Raw genomic sequence first — 25,773 nt, 5'->3', positions numbered from 1 at the left:
TCGCTCTGCAGAAACCTGCAGACACGGACTCAACGGAAAGCCCGTGAGCTTTGCAACGAGCAAAAGCTCTCTCAGTATATCGTGAGGCTCCTAAGCAAGTGTTCGACTCTATTGCGGAGAAGGGCAAAAAGGATACTTTTAATTGTGATTTTCATGAGCAAAATGTTACAGAATTAGTGCAGTTACCTCATTTTCAGTATAATGTGTCAGTGTACGAGTGTTTTTGTGTGTTTTGGTTCTTGATAGAGGGTTGAATTTGCTGTGGAAAAGCGATAGGAAAATTTTTTGTGACATTCTCTCTCATAAATTATACTCTTCCTTGGAAAAAGCTCTTTCACACACACACACACATCCATATACACATACAGGCTTTTCACACCACACACCCGTAGTTTTATTGCCCTCCGTCGTAGTGGATCAATTTGTGGAGCGCGCGAAGGAAAGTGTCGGACAGATATATTTTCGGGATAGTGTGTGTGTGTGCGCGTCTAATCCTGAGGAAAAGGGGGGAAAAGCTCCAGAAAAAATGGGTGCATTGTGAGGTGGCGAGTGGCACAGGGCGGCGCGAGGTGAGCGAGAGGAGAGCTGCAAAAGGCATATTGAAGGCTCCTCTGTGTGCGGAGAGGAGCAAAAAACGGCGCCCGAGGAGTGAAAGCTGAAGGTTTGCTTTCGTGGTCGGGTCTCGGGCGACAATCGGTGACTCCTCGTTGCGGACTGCAGTTCAATTGGTACGTGTGTGCGACACAGAACGGCCCATTTTCGAACTTTTGAGCTTTTCCAACATCTCGAACCTCCTTTTTTCCAACCCAACTCTCTCTCTGTGGGCGCTAAATTACATAATATTCTCAACCAAAAAAAGTCGGACTGTCGACTCCTTCGTCACTGAATCCTGTCCTGTCCTCCCAACCAGTTCCTGGGCTTTCGCGGACAAGCTGGCGAGATCGCCAATGGTGGATGTGTGAAAAGTGTGAAGGATTTTCGCGTGAAAACCCACTGTGTGTGTGTCGTGCGGAAAATTTTCTCGCAGAGTCATCTTGACGGGGAAAATGGTGCTGCTGGCGGATTTTCAGTGATACACCGCGCGATTCCTGGCCTAGGCAATGGCCTGTGGTGTACAGAGGAGAGCCTAGCGCTATGTGAATCGATTAGATTGAGGGGATAAAGTTATAGGCCAGAAATAGATGGAGGTGAATAATATCTCTGCTGGGCTTTAATAATACATTTTCCTCCATTGGGCGTAGTTCTTTCTCTTCATGACTCTTTTGCCACACATAACATTTTTCCGTCGTCACTCTGGTGTGTGACCCACCCTTATCTATTGAACTCAACTTCGCCTCTCTCTCTCACTCTCCCTCTCTCTCTCTCTCAAAGCTTTTCTCCTCTCCCTCGCGCTCTCGGTTTTCTGGGAAAGTAAATATTTTTCACACGTTATCATTTCTGCGTCCGAATCATGACTTTATCTCTTCTTCCGTGGTTCAATGCAAATGATTCTGTGTGACTTTCGGCCCCTCGAGCAGAAAAAAGCACCCAGTGATTTTGGCTGCGGAAAACGACAAGAAAACACAGGGAGAAAATGTGGTGGAAAGTTCACCCTTTCAGAGACATTCGCTCTCTGGATTCTCTCGCTAAGCCCGCGAAAGAGGCTTTCCAATGAGAGCGCACGAGAGAGCTTTCGAGAGAGAGAGAGAGAGTGAGAGGGAGAGTGAGAGAGAGCGGGAATTCTAGGTACTGCTAAGTACATATACACATTACATATACATAGCTAGAACTAAAAGTGGAACAGAACATGGTCTTGTATTGATTTTTCTTTGGCAGAATGCTTTATGTTCTTGAGCTTTACACTTCCACATTCAATGTACGTTGGCGAAGAAGTCGAAGAAGTCAGTGCTGGGACGTTTTCCCGTGAGGCAAAGAGCGAGAGAGAGAGAGAACCTAGGCGAAAATCCGCCACGACAGTCTGGCGGGTATGGTGTGAAAAATCAATGTGTGGTGAATGGAAAAGCAATGGAATGTGTGTTGCGAAAGACAATGCCAAATGAAGAGAAGAGGAGCGTCACGGGAAGTTTGTGGCTGAAAGCTCGTCTCATTCAGGCTGTCTTCCGGACAGACGAAGACACGGAGTTCCGAATGCCCGCGCCATTCAATATTGAAGCATCCAATAGTCGGGCATGTGAATAAATAAGTAATGATGGTTCTCGGAAAAAATTACATCGTGAAGACTGTGTACGAAAGTACGTGACGCGCAAAGGAGTGCAAATGATAGGAGAAATGAGAGTGGAGGAAAGCTCAAACTCTCTGGACACAGTGAATTTTTCCAGTGAGACGAGGATTCCAACTGTGGTCTCAGTGTCTAGAAACTGACCTTGGCTGGCACACGCGACCTCAGTCAATCACAACATTCCCCACATTAGACGATAAAGGCAGCGAGAGAGAGAGAAGAAATTGGTATTTTGAATTAAAAATCACTCCAAAGTCACAGTCAGAAGTTCAATTGACGAGTTTAAAGTGCGCTCTTAAAGGTATTCCTCACGATAATGCGAAAGTGTCCCCGCAGAGAAACGCGCAAAGTGTGCAGTGTTGGGGTGGAATTATATGGAATTTTAAGTGGAATTGTTTCATAAAAATTTTTCAATTAAATTTCCTTTCAATGGGAAATTCTGACGCATGAAATTCCACGTCGAATAACAACTGAAATTCTATCAAGAGGCAATTTTCCATAGCAATTAATAAAGATACAATCGATATTGTATAATTGATCACTTTGTGGGAAATTTTATTATTGATGAAAGTGTGATCACTGATGCATTAAGCGGTTTTACAGGATATTTTATTGATTTCACGTGGTAAGAGCAACATTATGAGATATGCGCTGTTCTCGTTCGGAATTCCAATGGCGAATCATCTGAAAATAAATTGATTTTATCTTTGTAAAAGCCTTAGGAACGAATAGAGACCCAAATTTTTCAATTTATTACATATTCTTAAGCATTAGGCTTAATTTTCATTCTAAAATGTGGATTATGACATGCTTATGTTCTCATTTTCCCGAAAACAATCATTTGAAGTGTTGTAAGAGGATTTCCGAGGATTTTCAGGAGAAAACTAATCTATTATTGGGTACTTTAGGTATTTTATGTGTGGTAAATTTTCATGAAGAGAGAGAAATGAATAAATATTGCTTTTAACGTGATCTAAAGAAGTGAACTTAAAGTGACAAAAAAATATCTCTAAGTCTGTGGGATAAATATTCATTGTCCGCTCCACCTTTTCTCATTTGGATCATGGGAAGACGAAGGCGAAAGAAAAGCCCCATATAGTGTGCGGAAAAGCTCACGAGAGACGGAAAAAAGGGTCACTCAGTGACTGCAGAAATTATCATCATTTTATATAAAATAGTGTCCTACATGAGAATTCTTTTTCTCTCTCCGCCTCTTTGCAGAATCAATTCTCCCCTTAACCAAGCAGTATTGCGAAAAGAAACTAGTCTCGGATGTGACAGACATAGAAACCAATGTGAGTATGTTGTATTTGATGGCGAAGTATAGATTGGAACGACACTGATGTCTGTGATTTGTCCAAATGCAGGCCTTGGCTTCTGAGGCTATCACCAAATTGGTTGCATAGACAATGACTGAAGATTCCAACTCATCTTCTGAGGAAGAACGCAGCTTGTTCCGTCCTTTTACCCGTGAATCATTGGCTGCAATTGAAGCACGAATTGCAGAGGAGACTGCAAAGCAAAAGGAGTTGGAAAAGAAGAGAGCCGAGGGCGAGGTAAGTGACTCATATGATAACTTTTAGTCATACAAACACACTCTTCTCCCTGAATCTGATATTTCTGTCGATGGAGGAGCAGAACTCTTCTTCTCTAAACCTCCGCATTAACAAATCCACTATATATCTTTTCTCTTTCATATGAAACAATGTTGTATCGGATAAGAATTGCTGTAAATGTTCTCTGTTCTATCATTCAACTTCATTCGTTTTTTTTTCTCCTTTTCTGTATATTTGCATTTGGGAGAACGAGAGAAAAATTTATGTATTCCAGTTGTTTTCCTTCATATGTTTTCCTGTGTTCTCTTCAACATTTTTACATACCATTCTCTCTTGCATCCACTTTCATCCGTATGTTATATTTGTGTCTCATTATGTTTTGATGATTGTCACTCTTTTCGTGGTATATCTCATAATCTTGAGCAGATGTACATTTGTTAACCCAATTGGATGGTGTAACAACTTCTTTTCACTCAATTATTATGATTTTGTTGTCTCCTTGTTTTACAACCAAAGTCGATGTTTTTCTGCAAAAAATGTACACTTTGCAGAATTTTTAAGGGATCATTGAGCGCTGGGAAAAGACTTCGCCAATTCCATAAATCCATCAATCATTGAATCGCAGAACATGGCAAATAGACAAGAATCGGGACAAAAGAGAAAGGATTGCACTTAGAGTGCAATGTATAATTGAGAAAAATCGATGCATTCTCGCATGTAAAGAACAGTCGCGGTTTAATGTGTAAAGCTAACAAGAGTTGTATTTGAATATTTCAGCCTGTTTATGGTCGCAAGAAAAAACAGAAGGAAGTAAGATGATGTCCTTAATATACAACAAGTTTTTTCTATTCTCTTTTATTTACATCAAATTTTTTACTATACATTACATTCGATTTTTTACCTTTTTTATAACTTAAATATCTAAATAGATGAAAAGATAATAAAGCCATCAAGCAGTTTTGTTTTCATACTCTACCTTTTTTCTGATAAAGAGATGAGAAAAGGCGCGTAGGTTGAATTGCTCGACATTATAACAAATTGACCAGCGTTGTTGGCTCTCAGATTTCACACATAACGCTTGAAATGTGATAGTCAAAGCAGCGAACTGAGAAAGTTGTACAAAGACCAAATTTCCTTTTCACAATTTCTGAGCTATTCAGTCTATTGAGAAATGTGCTTCCATTTTTTGCCACACATTTTTTGACAATTTTTTACTTTAATTATTTGTACAAATATTGCGACAAAAGCCACGATACACAAAATAATGAAATTGAAACTCCATTTTCAACTAGGATTTCAAAGGCATTTTCCCCCATTATCTTCTATAGGCAATGTTTTTGTATTAGTTTGATTATATTTAGTCGCTTTTTAGGCTGCCTTTTCACTGAATTAAAGCTATACATATATATACAATTAAAAATCTAGATATCAATGCAATTATCTGTCTTTGAGCACAGCAAATTTACACTCAATTTGGATAATTAATTGAGGCCATTGACATTTCCCAGGGAAGTGATAATATAAACTTGGTATTATAGAGAGAATCCAAATTGGTGATGGAGATGTAATTGGAGAAGTGTGCGCACCATTTAATTCATCACGAGAAGACAGTTTTAATTTGATGGAAAGGATAGCACAGCGTGTTTTACGATATGAATTAGCCATTATCGCGTAATCAATGGGATTTTCCTGGAATAAATCGTATCTAAATGATCGATCGCTTGACATTTTCTTGTCGTTTCATTGATAAAAAAATAGAACATTTTGGGGTGTTTAGCATTGGAATTGTTATTTCGTGGAACATTGGCGAGTCTTGGGCATGAGAATGAATATTTATTGAGTGATGTTCACTGAGCAGGAAAATCTTTAGAAGCTTGATTCACCATGGAAAGCTCAGATGTTTTGTCCATGTGGATATTACTTAACGAACCCAGTGATTTACTTGTTGCATTTAATCAGACTCCCTTGGGTTTCCCGAATGAAAAGGTGATGCCGAATGTTCTGAAGTTTCCCATGAATAGGCGTTACTTTTCAGTTGTAATTCCACGAAAGCTGTAAAGTTCCAGCAAAACTATGTGAATTGGTGATGAAAGTTTGAGTTAGAGTGCAAAGTAAAAGTGAGAGTGAGAGAAAAATTGGTTGTGGGTGGAATTTGTACGTCAAGTAATGTTTTTAATAGCGACTTGCTTCATGAAATTTAGACATTTCCATGGTAAATAAGGGGATTAAGCAATTTGAAGCTGTAATCTTTATGAATGCTGACATGACATTTAGTATATGTAGTGCTGCTGTCCGTTATGAATGACTTCTCTGTCTCGCCCTCTCTCTTGGTCTCTGTTTGGAAAAAAAACATACAAAATATACGACAAAGTGTATATGTTTTCTAGGCAAGAATGAGAGAGAGAGAGAGTGAGTGAGTGAAATTGCGATAAAAAGGTACTTTTTCTTCCCCGCGAAGGCGCAATAGAATGTATACAAAATGCTTGGCACTTTTTGTCCTTTCTGTTTTTTTTCTCTACCTGTAAAAACCTCCTATTTAGAGATATCTTTTATCGCTATACACTTTTCTGCTCACTGCCAGTCACATGCGAATTTTCACAGGAAAATATAATACACACACAAGATATTCAATGTGAAATATGTGCACTTATGAAAATTGAAATTCCTCTATTCAATATGTAAGAAAAATTTGCGAAAATGAAAGAATTGAGTTGGCATAAAGGCAAAATTGGTGACATTTTTGCAGGAATTTCCATTGAAAGGCTTCGAAAAAAATAAGCGAGTAGGAAAACTTTTGAGAGACACACACTTTTTATAGAGCATCTATCTTAGTGAATTTTTCTCCTCAGTTTTATATGAGAGTCTTTTTCACCCATTTTGTAACATATATTTTTTTGTTTTTGCAAATGAAGCGCAAAGTTTTCAACTATGAGTGAAATTTTAATTGTGGTGAAAGAAATTCCTGATAAAAATTGAGCAACACATATTCGAAAGTTAATTAAATTGAATGGAAAAGGTCTCAATGCGCACTGGCTGTGTGTCCCCAGAGTGTTATTTGGTTTGAGAATATGGGATTATAATGGAAATTACATTATTTGGCGTCCACAATTAAAATGAAACTCTTGTTTCAAACATTTAATTAATCAATTTAATTGATAAGAATGCTAATTTGCTCCTCTTTCCTCTCTTTTTCTCTCCCTCTGTCTTCGTGCTTTTCCGGCGCCGCGCGTGGAAAAATGCGACTGTAGATTCGATATGACGACGAGGATGAGGATGAGGGTCCACAACCGGATCCCACACTCGAACAGGGCGTTCCAATACCTGTTCGAATGCAGGGAAGCTTCCCTCCGGAATTGGCCTCCACCCCTCTCGAGGATATTGACAGTTTCTACTCAAATCAATTGGTGAGTACAACACAACATGTGCGAACTCCAGCCGCTCTTCTCACTGTTTTTTTGCCTCTCTTTGCAGACATTCGTAGTGGTTAGCAAAGGCAAGGATATATTTCGATTTTCAGCATCAAAGGCATTATGGCTTCTCGATCCCTTCAATCCAATTCGCCGTGTTGCAATTTATATACTAGTGCATCCACTTTTCTCCCTCTTCATCATCACAACAATTTTATTAAATTGCGTCCTCATGATAATGCCAACAACGCCAACTGTCGAATCAACAGAGTAAGTCTCAGAATGTCCCATGTTATTTGATATCATTAGAAGGAGTGGAATATTCACCTATATTTTATCCCACACTTTCCCACTTCTCTTTCCATTTTTGTCACTCCATCCGGAATCCCATTCCCCTGTTATTTTCCTCCATAATGATGCTCTCTTTTTGCCCCTTCTTCTGTGTCAACTCTTGCAATATGTTGCTAATATTAGTATCTCTTGAAAATTGAATAGATCATTGCCTAAGGGGCGGCAGCGGGTGGTTCGGGTGGGTTTTCTATTGCCACTGAGCAGGGGTTTGTTTCGCTATTGCAATTATTGACACGCAGAAGACTCGTGTTTCCCTCTCCTCCGTCACACTTTCCCATTCTTCAACATTCGTGGTGAAATTTATCAATTCTAGTGTCCTAGCTTTATCCATATAATGGAAAAAAACACACTCGTCCCACCCACTTTTTCCGTATTAGGTATTCACAGAATATAGAGTCACTTTTCCATTGCTATTTAATGAAATATTCATATATACTTTTTTCTTGTAGCACAAAAAGAGAACTAAACAAAACATTCGTTGTAATTTTTTGACATAGTTTTGGGTAGATAAAGAGAGGAGAGCCATATGTTTTCTTTTTGTGGAATTAAGGATCATCTTTGTTTGAAGTCCAGCTCCCCGTAATCGTAATTATATTTTTGTGTGTGGAACATTTGGAGCTTTTTCTCCCTGTCCTCATGACACTGAGATAAACTATGGTGCTTTTTTCGTTCCTTAAATGGCCATCAGGATGAAAATTTGAGGGAAATTCCACTTGAATCGCGTATCGAAGTCTTTAATAGCGATGACGTCATGGAGCATTTTTCCCAATCGATGGAAAATGATGACCTTGACTTTCAGATGTGAATTATTTTTTCACTCCTCTCCATGGGTTTGATTTCATTGGTGTGTTAAGAGACAAATAAGTGTATTATTTTGTCACCGAGTGGGAGGAAAATTGATCAATTTGTTGTTTCATGTGCTGAAATATGAACAAGCTGTATTTCCTATACAATTTGACCTTACTTTTTAGGGTAATATTTACTGGAATCTACACATTTGAATCGGCAGTTAAAGTGATGGCACGAGGTTTCATTTTATGCCCGTTTACGTATCTTAGAGATGCATGGAATTGGCTGGACTTCGTAGTAATAGCTTTAGCGTGAGTTCTTTAATAATCAACTCTTACTTAGATACTAATAATAATACCTAGCTTAACATAATTAGCTAGATTCTTAAAATAGGATAGGCGACAGAGATATTTGTTCAGATTTAGTATAATCAGCGTCATAGAGAGCTCAAGTCAGAGAATGACAGTCTGATATGAATTAAAAACACTTGTTTTTGCCCATTTAAATTGTTCTTCTATTGATTTTTGTGTTTACAGTGATTCTGAATTAATCAGTGGTAAATTAGAATTGCAGGTGAACGGTAGAACTCTAATCTGAGGACTCTATGATGTCAAAAGTGATAAAATTTTCCCCATTCTCTAGTCTAGACTCTAAAGTTGTAGTGGTCAATTTTTTGACTTTTATTAAAAACTGTCAGATTTAGAATAATTCCTAGATTTAAAAATCATCTATTTTCTTGAATCTGTGACTAGAAAACATGGTTCCACTAATAGAATGTTGATGGGTGCACTTCGGCTTATGGCATTATGTGGTGCTATTGAGAGAAGTGCAGCAGTAGCATCAATATTCAATCAGTGGTATTGATTTTTTGCCGCCAACGGAAATTGAAAGTAAATTAACCCAATTGAGTATTGAATAATGTATCTTCTGAGCAGATGATATGATGCAATTTGAACTTTCGCCTTTATAAGTACTTGCAAGAGTATTACAATAAAATGAATCGATTTCATCCCCTAATGCTTTATTCTCTAAAGTTGAACCTTTTGCAAGTAAAAAGTGATATAATTTCTGAGAAGCTTTTTTCAAAAGTTTTGTTGGCTTGTCCTTCCAAGAAGATTGATACAAACAGTTGAAAGCTAAGAATATAATGAAATTGTGAGATTACAGGTCTTTAATTTTAAGTTAGAATACTGTAGTGATTTAGTATACCTAAGTAGTACATTTAGTAATATATTTCTTTCTTAGTAATTGTTTTCAACATAGTATTTTTATGTATTGTTATACAGTTATGTGACAATGGGAATAGATTTGGGTAATCTCGCTGCTCTAAGAACATTTCGTGTGCTTCGAGCTCTGAAAACGGTAGCAATTGTTCCAGGTACAGCCATTTTACAAGTCAATTACCTATTAATTGTACCCCTTAATCGCACTTCTTTCTCCTAATTCTGCCCGCAGGACTGAAAACCATCGTTGGCGCCGTGATTGAATCTGTGAAGAATCTCCGGGATGTAATTATTTTGACAATGTTTTCGTTATCTGTGTTCGCGCTCATGGGCTTACAAATCTACATGGGTGTTTTATCGCAAAAGTGTGTTAGGATATTTCCAACCGATGGATCGTGGGGCAATATCACTGATGAGAATTGGGATCGATTCTACAAGAATGAAAGTGAGTCACAGAGTCCATTTTCCATTTGTAATGGCACAACTTGTGTGCTCACTTTCGTGTGTCTCTTTTTCATTTCACCCCCAAAAGCAAACTGGTACAGGACAGAGGATGGAGATATGCCACTGTGTGGAAATTCTTCGGGAGCTGGGTGAGATGATTAAATTCTTTTGCATGTTTCAGTACTGAGCGCAGAAGGAGTCAATTTTATTGACTACAAACATTTTATTTTCTCTCTCTCCCCCCAAAAAAAACCCACGCAACTGCGACTGCGATGTTCAACAATATAAGGCAATGTGACGAGGGATTTTTCTGCCTACAAGGATACGGTGGAAATCCCGACTATGGATACACGAGTTTTGATACGTTCGGTTGGGCTTTTTTATCTGCCTTTCGATTAATGACCCAAGATTTTTGGGAGAATTTATATCAACAAGTATAGAAATTTGTTCCATATATATATATATGCTCACTTCAAGGCTCCACAAATAACTAATTCAACGTCCTTTCTTTCTTTCTTGCTGCCGCGCATCGTGGGAAAACGGAAATGTCCTGTTTTGTAGGTTCTACGCTCGGCTGGCCCATGGCATATGCTTTTCTTCATCGTAATCATCTTCTTGGGTTCATTTTACCTAGTTAATTTGATCTTGGCCATTGTAGCCATGTCGTATGATGAACTCCAGAAGAAGGCAGAAGAAGAAGAAGCAGCGGAGGAAGAAGCAATGAGAGTAAGGCTTCGATTTTTCCATAAATATTGTTGTTTCTTCCTCACTTCCTTCGTGTTGGCTCTCGACCGAATGGAAGGGGTTTTGTGTGATATGTTGTATATGGAGTACAGTGTCCTTAATGTGCTATCACGCAGAAATGCTTTTGTCAGAGAGACATAATTCTCCTTGTGCAATCGCCATTGGTGTCTGAGTGGCCGACAGAGCCTTGGCGCGATTGCCACAGATGTAATCTGTGTTCTTTCTGGCTCTCCTGCAGGAAGCGGAAGAGGCGGCAGCTGCGAAGCAGGCGAAGCTCGAAGAGAGGGCGAATGCGGCTGCGGCCGCGGCAGAGGCTGCCGAGGCGGCTGAACACATGGCCAAGAGTCCATCCGACTTCTCGTGCCACAGCTATGAGCTGTTCGTGGGCCAGGAGAAGGGCAACGATGACAACAACAAGGAGAAGATGTCCATCAGGAGTGAAGGTTTAGAGTCCCTCAGCGAAATAACGAGGCCTTCCGCTCCGTCAGGCGTCGCTGCCGGCACTGCAAGTGCCAAGGTGCGAAAAGTAAGCGCGGTAAGTTAGTCTTAAGGCGTTAGAAGTATTCCATAGGCCGCACATCAAGGATTATCTCTAGCGGTAGTTGATCATCACGACAGTGGCGTAGAAGGACAAATCGATTCTTGACACTAGAACGACGTTATTTGACTTTAAATCCACGAATCCGAATTTTTTGCTCTAACATTTGAAATTTGAGTATTTGGACCGTATTTTTGTTGTGATTTCTCGTTTATTTACGAATATAACGAGTGCCAAATTGGCCAAGTAGTCGAAATTTAATGGACGGAGAATTGCCAATTGCGGATGTTCTAGTGTTGAGTGAGAGATTTCCGGAGCCGTGCTCACTACGCCACTGCATCCACAAATCACAACCATTGAGAGTAGTGTAGTGAATGTATGTATAAAGCTTTTCCTTAAGCTGTGAATCCTTCAATTGCTACCTGGAATATATCAGTGGGTTTGATTGGGGTTTGATTGGATATATTCTCGATATCAAGAGGGGGATTCGAGTAATTGACAAGTCATCTCTCACGGGTGTCTTTCGTTTTGTGCCTCCTCAACAGGCATCCCTTTCCCTTCCCGGATCGCCCTTCAACTTGCGGCGGGGATCGCGCGGATCGCATCAGGTATTGTTATCAAATTGATGACACAGACACGTGTGATGAATATTCGTTATTTTAATAATATAATGTAAGATGCTTCTCAAACAGTTCACCATACGCAGTGGACGCGGGCGCTTTGTTATACCTGGCAATGATCGCAAGCCACTCGTGCTGTCCACGTATTTGGATGCTCAGGAACATCTGCCGTATGCCGATGACTCGAACGCCGTGACGCCCATGTCGGAGGAGAACGGGGCCATAATTGTGCCAGTGTATTATACAAATCTCGGGTCCAGACACTCCTCGTATACGTCCCACCAGTCGCGTATATCCTACACGTCGCACGGCGACCTGCTGGGAGGCATGACGAAGGAGAGCCGCTTAAGGGGAAGATCACGGAACATGAGCCACTGTATGCCTCCACTGGGTGTCACTGGTGTACATATAGATACAAATCATAAGAATCACAGAGAATTTGTAAGTGCAAGTAGGATTACGCCTCATCTTCTCACTCATAATCGGTTTTATTATCATTTTTCTTCTTGTTTTTGGGCTCAAGTTCTCCTTATTTCTCCTTTTCTCAAGCTCTCTCACATCTAATAATAATGTATCTGCGTATTTTTTGGACTCTTTTCAGTCTCTTTCTCTCTGTGTGTTTGTTTTTGTGTACCTACTTAGTAACTATTTTGCCTTCTACTGATTTAATATGATATCCACCCACTCGCTAACGCCTCATTCACGCTACAAAGTTAATCACTAATGAAATAACTTTGGAAATTTGTAGGAAGTTCCAACAGACTTCACGGATGAGGCGCTTAAGGGCAAAAGCCATGACAATCCATTTATAGAACCTTCGCAACCACAAACAGTAGTTGATATGAAAGGTAATAAAATATTTCGTGGGGGGCATTTTGTAAGTGAATTACCACTAATTGTCCTTCTTTCGTCTACCGCGCGCGCCTCCGCAAATAGATGTGATGGTACTAAACGACATCATCGAACAAGCTGCAGGAAGACACAGCAGAGTTAGTGACCACGGAGGTATACAATTGATATTCATTCAATTTCGTTGTGTACATAAGTATAAATCTCTAATTTGAATTCGAAGGTGGGAGATTGAGGTTTGAGGATGGTAAAGAATTGCATGAATATTGACGCTTGTTGTGTGATTGACAATCAAAAGGAAAGGATAGAATGAATGAATTTGAGCAAAATTTCAGTATAAAAGCACAAAACAAGACAGAGAGCAAAAAAAGATCCTCTTTTTCCCCTGAAAAAGAAGAGATTTAAAGTATACATCACTAATTCGATATGTTTAGTTTCTGTGTACTATTTCCCAACAGACGACGATGAAGATGGTCCTACATTTAAAGATAAGGCGCTCGAGTGTTTAATGAAGGGTATCGATATATTCTGCGTGTGGGACTGCTGCTGGCCATGGTTAAAGTTCCAAGAGTGGGTGGCATTCCTTGTGTTTGATCCGTTCGTCGAACTATTCATCACACTCTGTATAGTTGTAAATACATTATTTATGGCACTTGATCATCACGATATGGATAAAGATATGGAGAAGGCGTTAAAAAGCGGAAATTATGTGAGTTTTCCAGCACTTTTCATGCAATAATCGACTAATCTCTGTCTAACGCTGCGCTTCTCATCTTTCTCTCTCAACAGTTTTTTACTGCAACATTCGCAATAGAAGCCACACTTAAGCTAATTGCCATGAGTCCGAAGTTTTACTTCCAAGAAGGATGGAACATTTTCGACTTTATAATCGTAGCATTATCACTTTTGGAACTTGGACTTGAAGGTGTTCAAGGCTTGTCTGTGTTACGATCGTTTCGTTTGGTAAGAATCTCCCTAATTTACTCTCTGCTTTTCACACAAGAAGAAACGATATACTGTTTAACCAAGTGAAACTCTTCAATCTCCAGCTCTATCAATATCACATAGACTTTCTCCCTAATTGACGATCAAATTGCATAGAAATTGATGTCCATTGGAAAGCTGAAATTCTATTCATTAGATTTTGATTGAGATGTTCTAATGGGGGTTTTTTGATTGCAGTTGCGAGTGTTTAAGCTGGCCAAATCGTGGCCAACACTTAACTTACTGATTTCTATAATGGGTCGCACTGTCGGTGCTTTAGGCAACTTAACATTCGTATTATGTATTATCATCTTCATATTTGCCGTGATGGGGATGCAATTGTTTGGAAAGAACTACACAGGTAGAGTGGAAGTTTTCTGAGAAATCTCTAAGCATTTTTCCGTGTCTTTTCTCTTTTACATTTTGGGGTGGAGAAAACATGATAAGGGAAAGGAGCTTTTCTTTTTAGCTGTATGAAATATTTTTGCTTTCCTACCTCGAAAACTTCTTTATATATATATATAACATGTATTTTTTGTACACTTTACCCACTCAAGCAAAAGCCATAAAGTATTTTGTCTTAAAAGCTGATATTCTCACATGCAATATAATGTATACATTTCGCTTCTCTTGAAACTTTGACCGAAAAATGCTTTGGTGAAAAATTATGTGAGAACTTACGGTGAAGGTAGGTAAGTCATTATTAATGGGGATGTTTCTCAGGGGTTTGTGTTTGTGAAAACATATGTGGCGCACACAACAAAGCGATGAAAGTCCAGGCAAACAAACGCGCGCGTAGTTTTTCCAGTGGCAGTGGGAGATTTGATCTGAAAAGCAGGGAGGAAAACACAACATCATCCACACAAACAAACATCATATCCTCTTCTCTTATGATGATAAACATGTACTCTTATCACTTCTTGTAGCTCCGAGTGTTTAAGCTAGCCAAATCATGGCCAACGTTAAATTTGCTGATATCTATAATGGGCCGAACGATGGGGGCCTTGGGTAATCTAACATTTGTATTGTGCATTATAATCTTCATATTTGCCGTAATGGGGATGCAGTTGTTTGGAAAGAATTACGTGGGTAAGTGAATTAATAAATGCAGTCTATGTGTGTGTGTAGATGTAGAGAAACATAAAGAGTGTGGAAAAAAGGGCAAAAAAGCACACACTCTATATGTATAATTGGTTTCAGTAGAATTTCACTGTTAATTGTCCCTCTTTTGCCTTAATAGAGTGTGTGTTGTTTGTACTCTGCCATGTTCACATCCTTCTCACACTCGCTGTGGCGTTCAGTGCGAGTTGCCGCGGGAAAGGAGAGTTTTATTTGCTAAATTATTGGTCGGTTGGGCGGGTGGGAAGGTCACATTCTAAATGGGCGCCGTGTACGTAGTGAATGAGTATAAAATGTCTATACACACAATATGATATTCCACATGGGAGTGTGAACAGAGGGTACAATAAAAATAAAGAAGAACTAAGCGAGAAAAACACAATATTTTATGTAGATGATGGTAAATAGATTAAATACATTTGTAAGTACTTTCTTTCGTGAGTAATCTCTTTATTTTTCATTAATAACTTCTATACGCATTTTTTCTATTACTCTTCTCTCCTCGCACAGCCTTTTCTAACTCTTGTACATGTATTTTTGTTTTGAATTTTCACCACTTTTTCCTCTTTTTTACTGACACAGAAATCAGGGACAAAGATTGATGAGTGTGTAATTGAACCTTTTGAACTCTGTTTTAAAGGGTTATTGGCTTTTGAAGATCCGTGACGCAGTATATGCAGAAGTTTGCCTCACCCAGAGACTTGGAGGCGGGTCATATGATTGGGTGGAGCTTATAACAGCTTTTTAGTTTCTGTGATACTGCGCCACTGTTAAAAAAAAGTACTCTAATTTATGAGTAAAATACTTTTACCATTTGCAAAATGTCCTTTTCAGATTTTTGCTTTTAATTACAATCATTCTGAGTTTGTTCCATTTTGACCTTATGTACAATCAGAATGATTGGCAAATATTTTTCCTAAGTAAATCGCTACAGCTTTCTGCATTTTACCATGAAAATTTTTTGAAAGCTAAGTCGCGCGCTGTACGAAATGCTAAATATAGCCACTATGCGACAAGTCTGCGTGGAGAAAAAGTTGTGTGGATGGGAAATTGAAGAATGGTTTGAGGATAAATTAATTAATCAGTTTGGCGATGTATGCGATTGTGGGTGGGGAAAATGTTCAGGGGGGAGTTATTAGGATGAATATTTGAATGATATTGATGTTGCGCTCGGTATTTTCCAGATAACATGGATCGCTTCCCAGACGGTGAAATGCCTCGGTGGAATTTCACGGATTTCATGCATTCATTCATGATAGTGTTCCGTGTGCTGTGCGGCGAGTGGATTGAGTCAATGTGGGATTGCATGCTGGTGGGAGATGTGTCATGCATTCCTTTCTTCTTGGCAACAGTAGTAATTGGGAATTTAGTCGTGAGTATATGAAACTGAATATGATTTTCAACACACAGTGACTATGGACGAGGGTGGAAGGCATGCCCACTGACGAGTGGGTGGTTTGCGAGGCTGCCCACAGAGCATCGATTGAATGTTGTGTTGTGGTGTTTTGCGGTGATGGCAAGAGTGAACTAATGAATATCTGTTTGATGACCCTCTTCTAGGTTCTCAATCTCTTCTTAGCCTTGCTTTTGAGCAATTTCGGATCATCAAGTCTATCAGCACCAACTGCAGACAATGATACGAACAAAATAGCCGAGGCATTCAATCGCATATCGCGCTTTATCAACTGGATCAAGAGGAACATAGCCAACGCACTTAAATACGTGAGAAACAAATTAACTAATCAAATCTCCGATCAGGCATCAGGTGAGCGGCCCTGCAATTGGATTTGGAAAGAAGGTTTTTATCCACTTTTACATATTACTAATAATCTCTTCAAATTCACACGAATTCAGTGTTGATGTCTCATTGTAACGATGTGTTTTAGTAACAGAGAATTTACATTAAGTGATGAAGAGCAAGAATAATTAATGATTTTTCTCCTTTTTTAATCGTTTTTTGTCCAAATTTCGTTACTATACTTGTGTTTACGTCATCCTTTCATTTGATATCTCAATAGATTACATTATTTTCGTGTAACTTTCCATTGAATGAAGTATGATGGCTTCTTTAGGGATTTGTATACAAGTAGAATTTCAATTGACGAGATAATATTTGTTGAACAGAAATGTTGATTTTGAAAAAATCTATATCTTCATCTTATTTGTTAGAAACTTTTTAATCGTTTACTGTCACTGAAAGAAACATCATACATTTGCATATAATAGAGCTCAATGTAATGGATTTAGCGCATATAATTTTGTTTAAAGCCACTATTTATTTACAAATCCATTAACACCACTTGCGTTCATCTACTTAATACGAGAATTTATGTTATTATTGAACATTTTAAGCTATAATTTAACTCATAAATGAATTTTGTTGATTGATATTCATTGATTTATAATCACCACAAAATGTGTTCTTAAATCCATTACAATAGAGTGTTATATGTTTATGGAGTGTGTAGTTTATATTGTTTCATTACTATTATTACAATATCAACTTCCTGTATGTCACCTTATACATATAAATATGAACATTTATATGTCGAGTGTGAGGATTAGCATAAACAAGAGAAAAGATTAAAGTGGATTAGACCCTTCTCCAAATTTAATTCAATGTGATTATTCCAAAATTTATACATGTTTTCTACCATTCAAAATGATACCTTTTCAAAAATTATCTTTCCTTTTGCGTATCTCTCAGTTGCAGCCTTTCAAATTTTTTCAACACTATTATTTTCCAGTTCTAAAGTGCAAAAATTTTCCTATGTGTCCGCTTTGAGTTTTGTTCATTTGACGTTCTCAAAGGATTCTTAAGGGATCATTTGAGAAATGACACTGATTTGAGTTTTATTCACTATCGTTTGCCATTGGATGTAAAATAAACTGTTGAAAATATAGTGTTTTGAAGCAAAACTCTCTTTCTTCAGTAGAATTGGCATGAATCAGGACTATTTTCGTATCCTTATTTCTTATGGCTTGTTATTAGACATAAATGTGATTGTAATTGTACACCTATTGGATGATAATTGTATAAGATTTGATTAGATACAAGGCCGCAAATTGCATCAAATGTGACTGATAAATTTTCAGTTGATCTTTTTTGAGGTAAAAAGTCTTCACTTTTGATTTGTTCTTTCCTATTGAAATGCGACAAGATGAGAAATGTTAATTGTTTCGTTCATGTGTATGTTTACGCCTGGTTTTGTTCTGGCCAAGGGACAAAAGCGCGCCCCATGCGAGACGCCCTCCGCCATTTTGTCTCGAAAGAGCCTTTCTACATTCATAAGTAGCTGTAAAGTATTTATTTATTGGTATTATATGTGGATTTATTATGTGTCACACAAATATTGAGGGGAAAAGCAATATGATCGGCCAATTGATAAAATGATGAAGCAATTATTATTGAGATGAGTGTTTTATGTGAAAAATAATTGCTTTTCTCCCTCAAAAAGAGCAAAACAGAGAAAAGATGTGTGTATTTATTTAAAAGAATAACTGTTGAAATTGAAAATTTTCCTTAGCTGCCTATTGAATGTTTGTAATCGTCGTGTCGTGTTGTGGTTGTCGATCAGTGTTCCAACATGTGTAACCATAGATGTACACACACCACAGATGAATCAGATACGATACTTTCAAAATTAGTCCTCAATATGAATCTTTTAAATTGATACCCCTTTGGTTATCCTGTTTTGCCAATGTGAAACGGTAGGCAAGGGGGTATGTCGTTGTATGTCTGCAGAACATGGTGATAAAGAGTTTGAATTGACGCTCGACGATCTGCCAGACGGGATGATCAAGAAGGGCGTGAAGGAGCACAATCAACTCGAGGTGGCCATCGGCGATGGAATGGAGTTCACGATTCATGGTGATCTCAAGAATAGCAAATCCAAAAAGTCAAAAGCCTTAGCAAATAGCACAAATGTGAGTGAGAAATTTGTCGATTTTTTAAGTCATGGAATTGCTGATATTTTTTCTTCTCTTGCAGATCATTGGTAATTCGATACTTCATCAAGATAATAAATTAGAGCACGAATTGAACTATAGAGGATTGTCCCTTCAAGATGACGATACGGCGAGTATCAAGTCATACGGGAGTCACAAGAACAGACCATTCAAGGATGAGAGCCACAAAGGAAGTGCCGAAACGATGGAGGGCGAGGAAAAGCGCGACGTTAGCAAAGAAGATCTAGGCTTAGACGAAGGTTGGAATCTCCCATACAAATGGGCGGACCTCTGATAATGTATTTATATGGCTATTGCAGATGAGGAGGGCGAAGGTGAAGAAGGACCACTAGACGATGATATAGTAATACAAGACGAAGATGCGATTCTTGATGAATCCCCAGCGGATTGCTGTCCAGATCCGTGTTACAAGAAATTCCCCTTCCTCGCTGGTGATGACGATTCACCCTTTTGGCAAGGATGGGCAAACTTGAGACTGAAGACGTTTCAGCTCATTGAGAATAAATATTTCGAAACCGCTGTTATAACAATGATTTTGCTAAGTAGTTTAGCTTTGGTGAGTGTCAAATTGCTCAATGAATCAATTGAAATGTGAGTTAATGATAACTATTTGGTACTGTTTCAGGCTCTCGAAGATGTGCATTTGCCATCAAGACCAATTTTACAAGATATCCTGTATTATATGGACAGAATATTCACCGTAATATTTTTTCTTGAGATGTTAATCAAATGGTTAGCGCTTGGTTTTAAGGTTTATTTCACAAACGCATGGTGTTGGCTCGATTTCATTATTGTCATGGTAAGTTGTCTCTCAGAACAATATGTGATTATGCATACATTTCTCTCTCTCTATCTCTCTCTTACAACATATAATTAATCTTGAGATGAGGAGATAAAGTCTCGTTAGGAACACTTACAGAAAAACCCTTCAAGAAAAGACACAAAAATTTGAGATAAGATTAATCAAAGCACTGTTCACACAATCTTTAATTATAGAGTATTCACTCTAAGTGTTGATCAAAGATGATTGAATGAGGTGGTGAATTTGGCTGAATAGTTGAATGAGATCTTTTCCATGTTGTCCTAATTGATTTGTGTCATTTTCCAATGGTTTCCGATGATTGAGAGTTTAGTATGTTATTTTTTGGAGGAGACTTTGAAGAAGATTTGTGACTTTTTTGTGTGATGATTTTTGTCTGTATCCTTTTTCTCAAGATATTTATATATATATATATATTTGAATTTTGTCTTTGTGTATCTTGTCTTTTTTGCCGTATTGATGAATTTCTTATTAATGACAATTTACAATTATTTAGTTATCGTTAATTAATTTGGGTGCCATCTGGTTTGGGGCCGCTGATATACCTGCATTTAGATCAATGCGAACTTTAAGGGCTCTTCGACCACTGCGTGCAGTGTCTAGATGGGAGGGTATGCGAGTAAGTAACGTGAATCCAACAAGTGGGAATCTTTGAGCTTTTTTCTTTCTATTAGGCACTGTCTATTGTGAAACTAATTACTCAATATATAATCATCTTTTTTTCTCAATATTGATTATATATTCTGAGCGAAAGCAGTGGATATCTTTTTGGTTTTGTCTATATATATCTTTGGTTTTTATCTTTTTCTTTTTCTGTACATACTAACTCTTGATCGATGTGAGTAAAACTGATGTGTAATATTTGGAAGTCGATGTTGATCGGTGTATCTCTAATCAACCTGACTGTGGCTACTAACCAACTATCGCTATGTAAATTCAATATTCGCCGCCTTTGTGTGAAAACATAACTAATCTTAAGTGTTGTGTGTTGGACAATGAGAACGATAGTGACATAGGATTAGAAATCATGGCAGGACTTAGAGAGCAAGAGTAGTTTTAGGGCGATCTTGGCTAGATTGTAGATGTAGATTGAGCGCAAGATTGCTTAGGTAGAGCATCTCACGAAGGATACACACAATCCAGGACCCACACAGCCTCTCAAAGGGGGGGGAAGAGACAGATGAGGAGTATAGGCTAAATGACTCGAATTTCAGTGCGAAGCAGCATCGAGAGTGTATGATGAAATTACAAGACGATTTTGTTCTGTAAATTCTAACTTTAGGTGTCGCTTATCAACTTTGTGGCTTCACTTTGTGGCGCAGGTGGTATTCAAGCCTTCAAAACTATGCGCACACTGAGAGCTCTGAGACCACTCCGTGCCATGTCCCGAATGCAGGGCATGAGGGTATGTACAAACCAATCCAACCAAGCAAGATCTCTAAAAGTTCAACCAGAGGCTGATGTCTTCCATTATTTCCATTTTATTCTCATTAGAAGGATATGTTTTTTTATTATTGTCATATGGATTTTGTTAGTCAGTCTTAGTGGGGCTGCCCTTGATAGTTACAATATACTTTATTTTCTGGACATTCTTCCTAGAGTTAGTTTCTTTCTGCACCATCCTTGAATTTGACTGAATAGAAAAATTATATCTTAGCTTTCGCTATTAGTTGACAAAAATTATTTTACATTACTTATCGTTATCCTTCCCTTAGGGATGATCTCTAGTGATTTATTGGACGAAATTGAGGATTGTATATTTGCATTAATGAGTATTTTATTTTAGCTTCTTCAGACACGTTTTATTTATATCTTTATTCGTTTATTTGCACTTCGTTCGGCTTGATTGTAACTGCATTCAATTGGTGTTGGTTGTAACTATCATTTATCCACCTTTGCCAGTACATAAGTGCAGGTAAATTCATGTTCTTCCATTGATGTGGCATGACCGTGGTTGCGTATCAATTGCCCTCAGTGGAATTTTCTTGGCGCATGTGGATTTTACTGGGAAAAATGCCACTGAGGGATTAGCATAAATATTTCGACTACACAAATTCCAATTTATTGCCCATGAGATTACTAATGGTCTCCATTAATCCAACAGGTTGTCGTCAATGCATTAGTACAAGCTATTCCGTCCATCTTCAACGTACTGTTAGTGTGTCTAATATTTTGGCTAATTTTTGCAATTATGGGAGTCCAATTATTCGCTGGCAAATATTTTAAAGTAAGTATTGATTTCACGAGGTTTAAAATGACTCCAACATGTGATTTTGCTTCTTCTCTTTTCAGTGTGTTGATGTAAATAAGACAACCCTTAGCCATGAAATAATCCCCGATGTGAATGCTTGCAAAGCCGAGAATTACACATGGGAGAATTCCAGGATGAACTTCGATCATGTGGGAAAAGCGTATCTGTGTCTATTCCAAGTGGCCACCTTCAAGGGCTGGATCCAGATCATGAATGACGCCATTGACTCTCGCGAGGTAATTGCAGTATTGCGTGGGAAATCAATAGTGCTTTAATAATGGATGTGTCTTCGCGGATGGATATTTATAGATTGGCAAACAACCGATTCGTGAGACCAACATCTACATGTATTTGTACTTTGTGTTCTTCATAATCTTCGGATCGTTTTTCACGCTCAACCTGTTCATTGGTGTGATCATTGACAACTTCAATGAGCAGAAGAAAAAGGCCGGCGGATCACTTGAGATGTTCATGACGGAAGATCAGAAGAAGTACTACAATGCGATGAAGAAGATGGGCTCCAAGAAGCCACTGAAAGCCATACCTCGACCAAGGGTTTGTCTAGTTCAGCGAAAGCTAGAAAAAATGCATCGTTGATTGGTGATCTTTGTCTTTCAGTGGCGACCACAAGCGATTGTGTTCGAGATAGTGACGGACAAGAAGTTCGACATGTTCATCATGCTGTTTATCGGACTGAATATGCTCACCATGACTATGGATCACTATCAGCAAACGGAGACGTTCAGCAAGACGCTGGACTTCCTCAATATGATCTTCATAGTCATATTTACAAGCGAATGCTTGTTGAAGATTTTCGCATTACGTTACCATTATTTCGTGGAGCCGTGGAATTTATTCGATTTTGTAGTCGTCATTCTATCTATATTAGGTAAAGTCCGGCCTTTCATGTGATTCTATTCCACTCAGCAAGTTCTCTTGTGTCCTCCTGACGCATCCGAAACCTCTTTTCTTGCTATATGGCCATTCAAAGTTGCAATTTTGCGTAAAGTGAGTGCAGGAGAGCAAGACAGCTTTGCTGGGGAATTGAATTGCTATTAGGCTCTGGTCTCAGATCGTACATATGGATGGATTGATGAGAAACCGTTGTATTTATGTTGTGGTGTAAGATGTTTCGATGTTTTATGTTTAATGAAATCTGACAAAAAACATCTGTTCTTGACCTCATGTGGCTAAAGAAATCAACATGCAAGAAATCTTTATCACGATTTCATTCTATTTTTATCCTATTTCAATCATCAATTAGTCAAAATTTTTGAATATCTTTCAAATATTCTACAATAACTACACTACACGGTTTTCAGTTGGTTTTTAGATGGCAAGTGATACGTTTGCACTCTTCTAGAGAGATTTTACAGTGACACATATGTGATAAACATAGAAAAACACACTTTTATGCATGATATTTCACTGTTTTATGGTTTTGAGAGAAACACTTACTGCATTTCAGCATGATATCATCATTACGGTTTGTTGTAGTTTTTAGTCCAAGATGTGATTACATGACACTCTAGCGATACATCTCGCAACAAATATGCATGATAACACAATATCACAAATACAACAATGAATTAGTCACATGTTGCCCAGAACCATGTTCCTTGGCAGAAGTTTAACCCCTGATTTACCCTTAATCGTGTGTTTCTCCTGATTTAATGATATATTTGTTAATTTGATTTGAAGAATTCAATGTGTACAGATGAAAAGTTGTTCAGTGGATCAATGTTTAGAAAGTGATGTTCTGTGTGTTATCGGGAGGTAATCTGTTCCTAGTCTTTGTCTAAATTGATAATTTGTCTCACTACTTGCAGGACTTGTACTAAGTGATATTATTGAGAAGTATTTTGTCTCGCCGACCCTTCTGCGTGTGGTGCGAGTGGCGAAAGTGGGTCGCGTGCTGCGCCTGGTGAAGGGCGCCAAAGGGATTAGGACGCTGCTTTTTGCATTGGCCATGTCTCTACCAGCCTTATTCAACATTTGCTTGCTACTTTTCCTCGTAATGTTCATCTTCGCCATCTTCGGGATGTCCTTCTTCATGCACTGCAAGGACAAGAGTGGCTTGGACGATGTATATAACTTTAAAACTTTTGGGCAAAGCATGATTCTGCTATTTCAAGTGAGTAACAATATCGTCGATGCCACGGCGACGCATTTCCCAAAATATGACAGGAATTGTGTTAATTCAAGCCATTAATGTCAATGAAAGAGGAAAACTGTTTGAGTATTCAAAATATAATTACACTAAAAGAAAGTCATGCCCCTTTGAATGCTCCGCCCAATTACAAAAGCGAATAATTATTTAACACATTTTGAGTTATTCTCAAGCAGCTTTTCTCTTAATAAGCATTACTATTGTGGATGAGGTGCAAATGAGAATTCCTTGCAGATGTCGACATCAGCCGGCTGGGACAGTGTCCTCGATGGAATCATTAACGAAGAGGACTGCGACGCTCCAGATAATGATCGCGGGTATCCGGGCAATTGCGGCTCATCAACAATTGGAATCACGTATTTGTTATCGTACCTAGTTATTAGTTTTTTAATCGTCATTAACATGTACATTGCTGTTATTCTGGAGAACTACTCTCAAGCAACCGAAGATGTCCAGGAAGGCCTCACTGACGACGACTATGACATGTACTATGAGATATGGCAGCAGTTTGACCCAGAGGGCACTCAGTACATCCGCTATGATCAGCTGTCCGACTTCCTGGACGTGCTAGAGCCGCCCCTGCAGATCCACAAGCCCAACAAATACAAGATCATCTCGATGGACATCCCGATCTGCAGGAATGATATGATGTTCTGCGTGGACATCCTCGACGCTCTCACGAAGGACTTCTTTGCGCGCAAAGGGAATCCCATTGAGGAGAGCGGCGAGCTGGGCGAGGTGGCGGCGCGCCCCGATGAGGTGGGCTACGAGCCGGTGTCGTCGACGCTGTGGCGCCAGCGCGAGGAGTACTGCGCGCGCTTGATCCAAAACGCGTGGCGCAAGCACAAGCTGCACAAGGACGACGGACACGACGGCACCGGCGACGATGATGAGGACACGGACAAGGACACGGGCTCGGCGAACGGCGACGGGGCCGCGAGCCCCGGTGGCGCAAGCGGCGGCGCGGACAGCGATGGAAACGGCGACCACATGGGCCGCCAAACGGCTGTGCTAGTGGAAAGTGATGGATATGTGACAAAAAACGGACATAAAGTGGTTATTCATTCCAGATCACCTAGTATAACATCGAGATCGGCGGATGTATGAGTGAAGTTTCGCCCCCTCTCTTCGGTTGACGCGCAGTAGCATTGAGATTTCTTAAGACACACACGCAAAAAAACTATTGCGATGAGCGAATGATAACGTTTAGCCTGAAATTGCTATTAAGCAGACATTTTTAATATTAAAATAATGAAAAAAAAAGAATAAGAGCAACAAGAAGCATGCAAAGAACACTGGAGCAAGAATTAACAAACATATGATTGAAAGAATTATCAAAAAATGCAAAGCATTATTAAAAAAAAAACACAAAAAATTTGCAAAAAGAAAGTTGCAGAATATGGAAACATTATGTAAACTGCCATTAACAAAAAAAATTACGGAAAATCAGCAAATTACTATAAAATAATAACCTTATTATTACAAGAAAACAAAGAGAGAGAAACTGTAATTATCGAATAACATTTGCATTTTATCAAATCATCTTAAAGTAGTACTTCAAATAAAATTTTGGGGCATAAATATTATTTATTATTATTGTGTAATTATGTATATGAGATGAATAATAAGATTTCTTAGATAGCATTGTCATTGCAAAAATGTCTTTTAGTGTTTGCTCATAATCAGCATGGCAAGCTGCCGTTGGCCAGAATTTTCATAAA

General features: G+C 38.7%; 1 protein-coding gene across 45 annotated transcripts; it reads left to right on the top strand.

Moving 5' to 3' along the window:
* Positions 1 to 79: 79 nt before the first annotated feature.
* Positions 80 to 25,705, top strand: LOC132263634 (sodium channel protein para). 45 transcript variants are annotated; one of them, XM_059763519.1, is made up of 33 exons: positions 80 to 728; positions 3,440 to 3,513; positions 3,586 to 3,774; positions 4,552 to 4,584; positions 7,023 to 7,178; positions 7,246 to 7,451; positions 8,504 to 8,632; positions 9,608 to 9,699; positions 9,777 to 9,989; positions 10,077 to 10,137; positions 10,278 to 10,422; positions 10,550 to 10,714; positions 10,971 to 11,267; positions 11,816 to 11,878; positions 11,963 to 12,331; positions 12,639 to 12,738; positions 12,827 to 12,895; positions 13,198 to 13,448; positions 13,529 to 13,702; positions 14,650 to 14,812; positions 16,027 to 16,214; positions 16,403 to 16,607; positions 18,588 to 18,769; positions 18,834 to 19,050; positions 19,111 to 19,367; positions 19,437 to 19,610; positions 20,914 to 21,036; positions 21,736 to 21,858; positions 21,924 to 22,118; positions 22,192 to 22,437; positions 22,501 to 22,771; positions 23,712 to 24,016; positions 24,287 to 25,705. In XM_059763519.1, the coding sequence occupies exons 3-33, from the start codon at positions 3,628 to 3,630 to the stop codon at positions 25,157 to 25,159; spliced, it is 6,192 nt and encodes a 2,063-aa protein (XP_059619502.1). In that variant the 5' UTR covers positions 80 to 728; positions 3,440 to 3,513; positions 3,586 to 3,627; the 3' UTR covers positions 25,160 to 25,705. The 45 variants fall into 45 exon arrangements, with proteins under 45 accessions (XP_059619502.1, XP_059619480.1, XP_059619499.1 ...); XM_059763497.1 differs by having other exon boundaries at positions 18,558 to 18,769; XM_059763516.1 differs by having other exon boundaries at positions 16,403 to 16,640.
* The last annotated feature ends 68 nt before the right edge of the window (positions 25,706 to 25,773 follow it).

The sequence above is a fragment of the Phlebotomus argentipes genome, unplaced genomic scaffold (assembly GCF_947086385.1).
Source record: "Phlebotomus argentipes unplaced genomic scaffold, Phlebotomus argentipes genome assembly contig_39, whole genome shotgun sequence".
Lineage (NCBI taxonomy): Eukaryota > Metazoa > Arthropoda > Insecta > Diptera > Psychodidae > Phlebotomus > Phlebotomus argentipes.
This window is presented reverse-complemented; position numbering and strand designations above follow the sequence as displayed.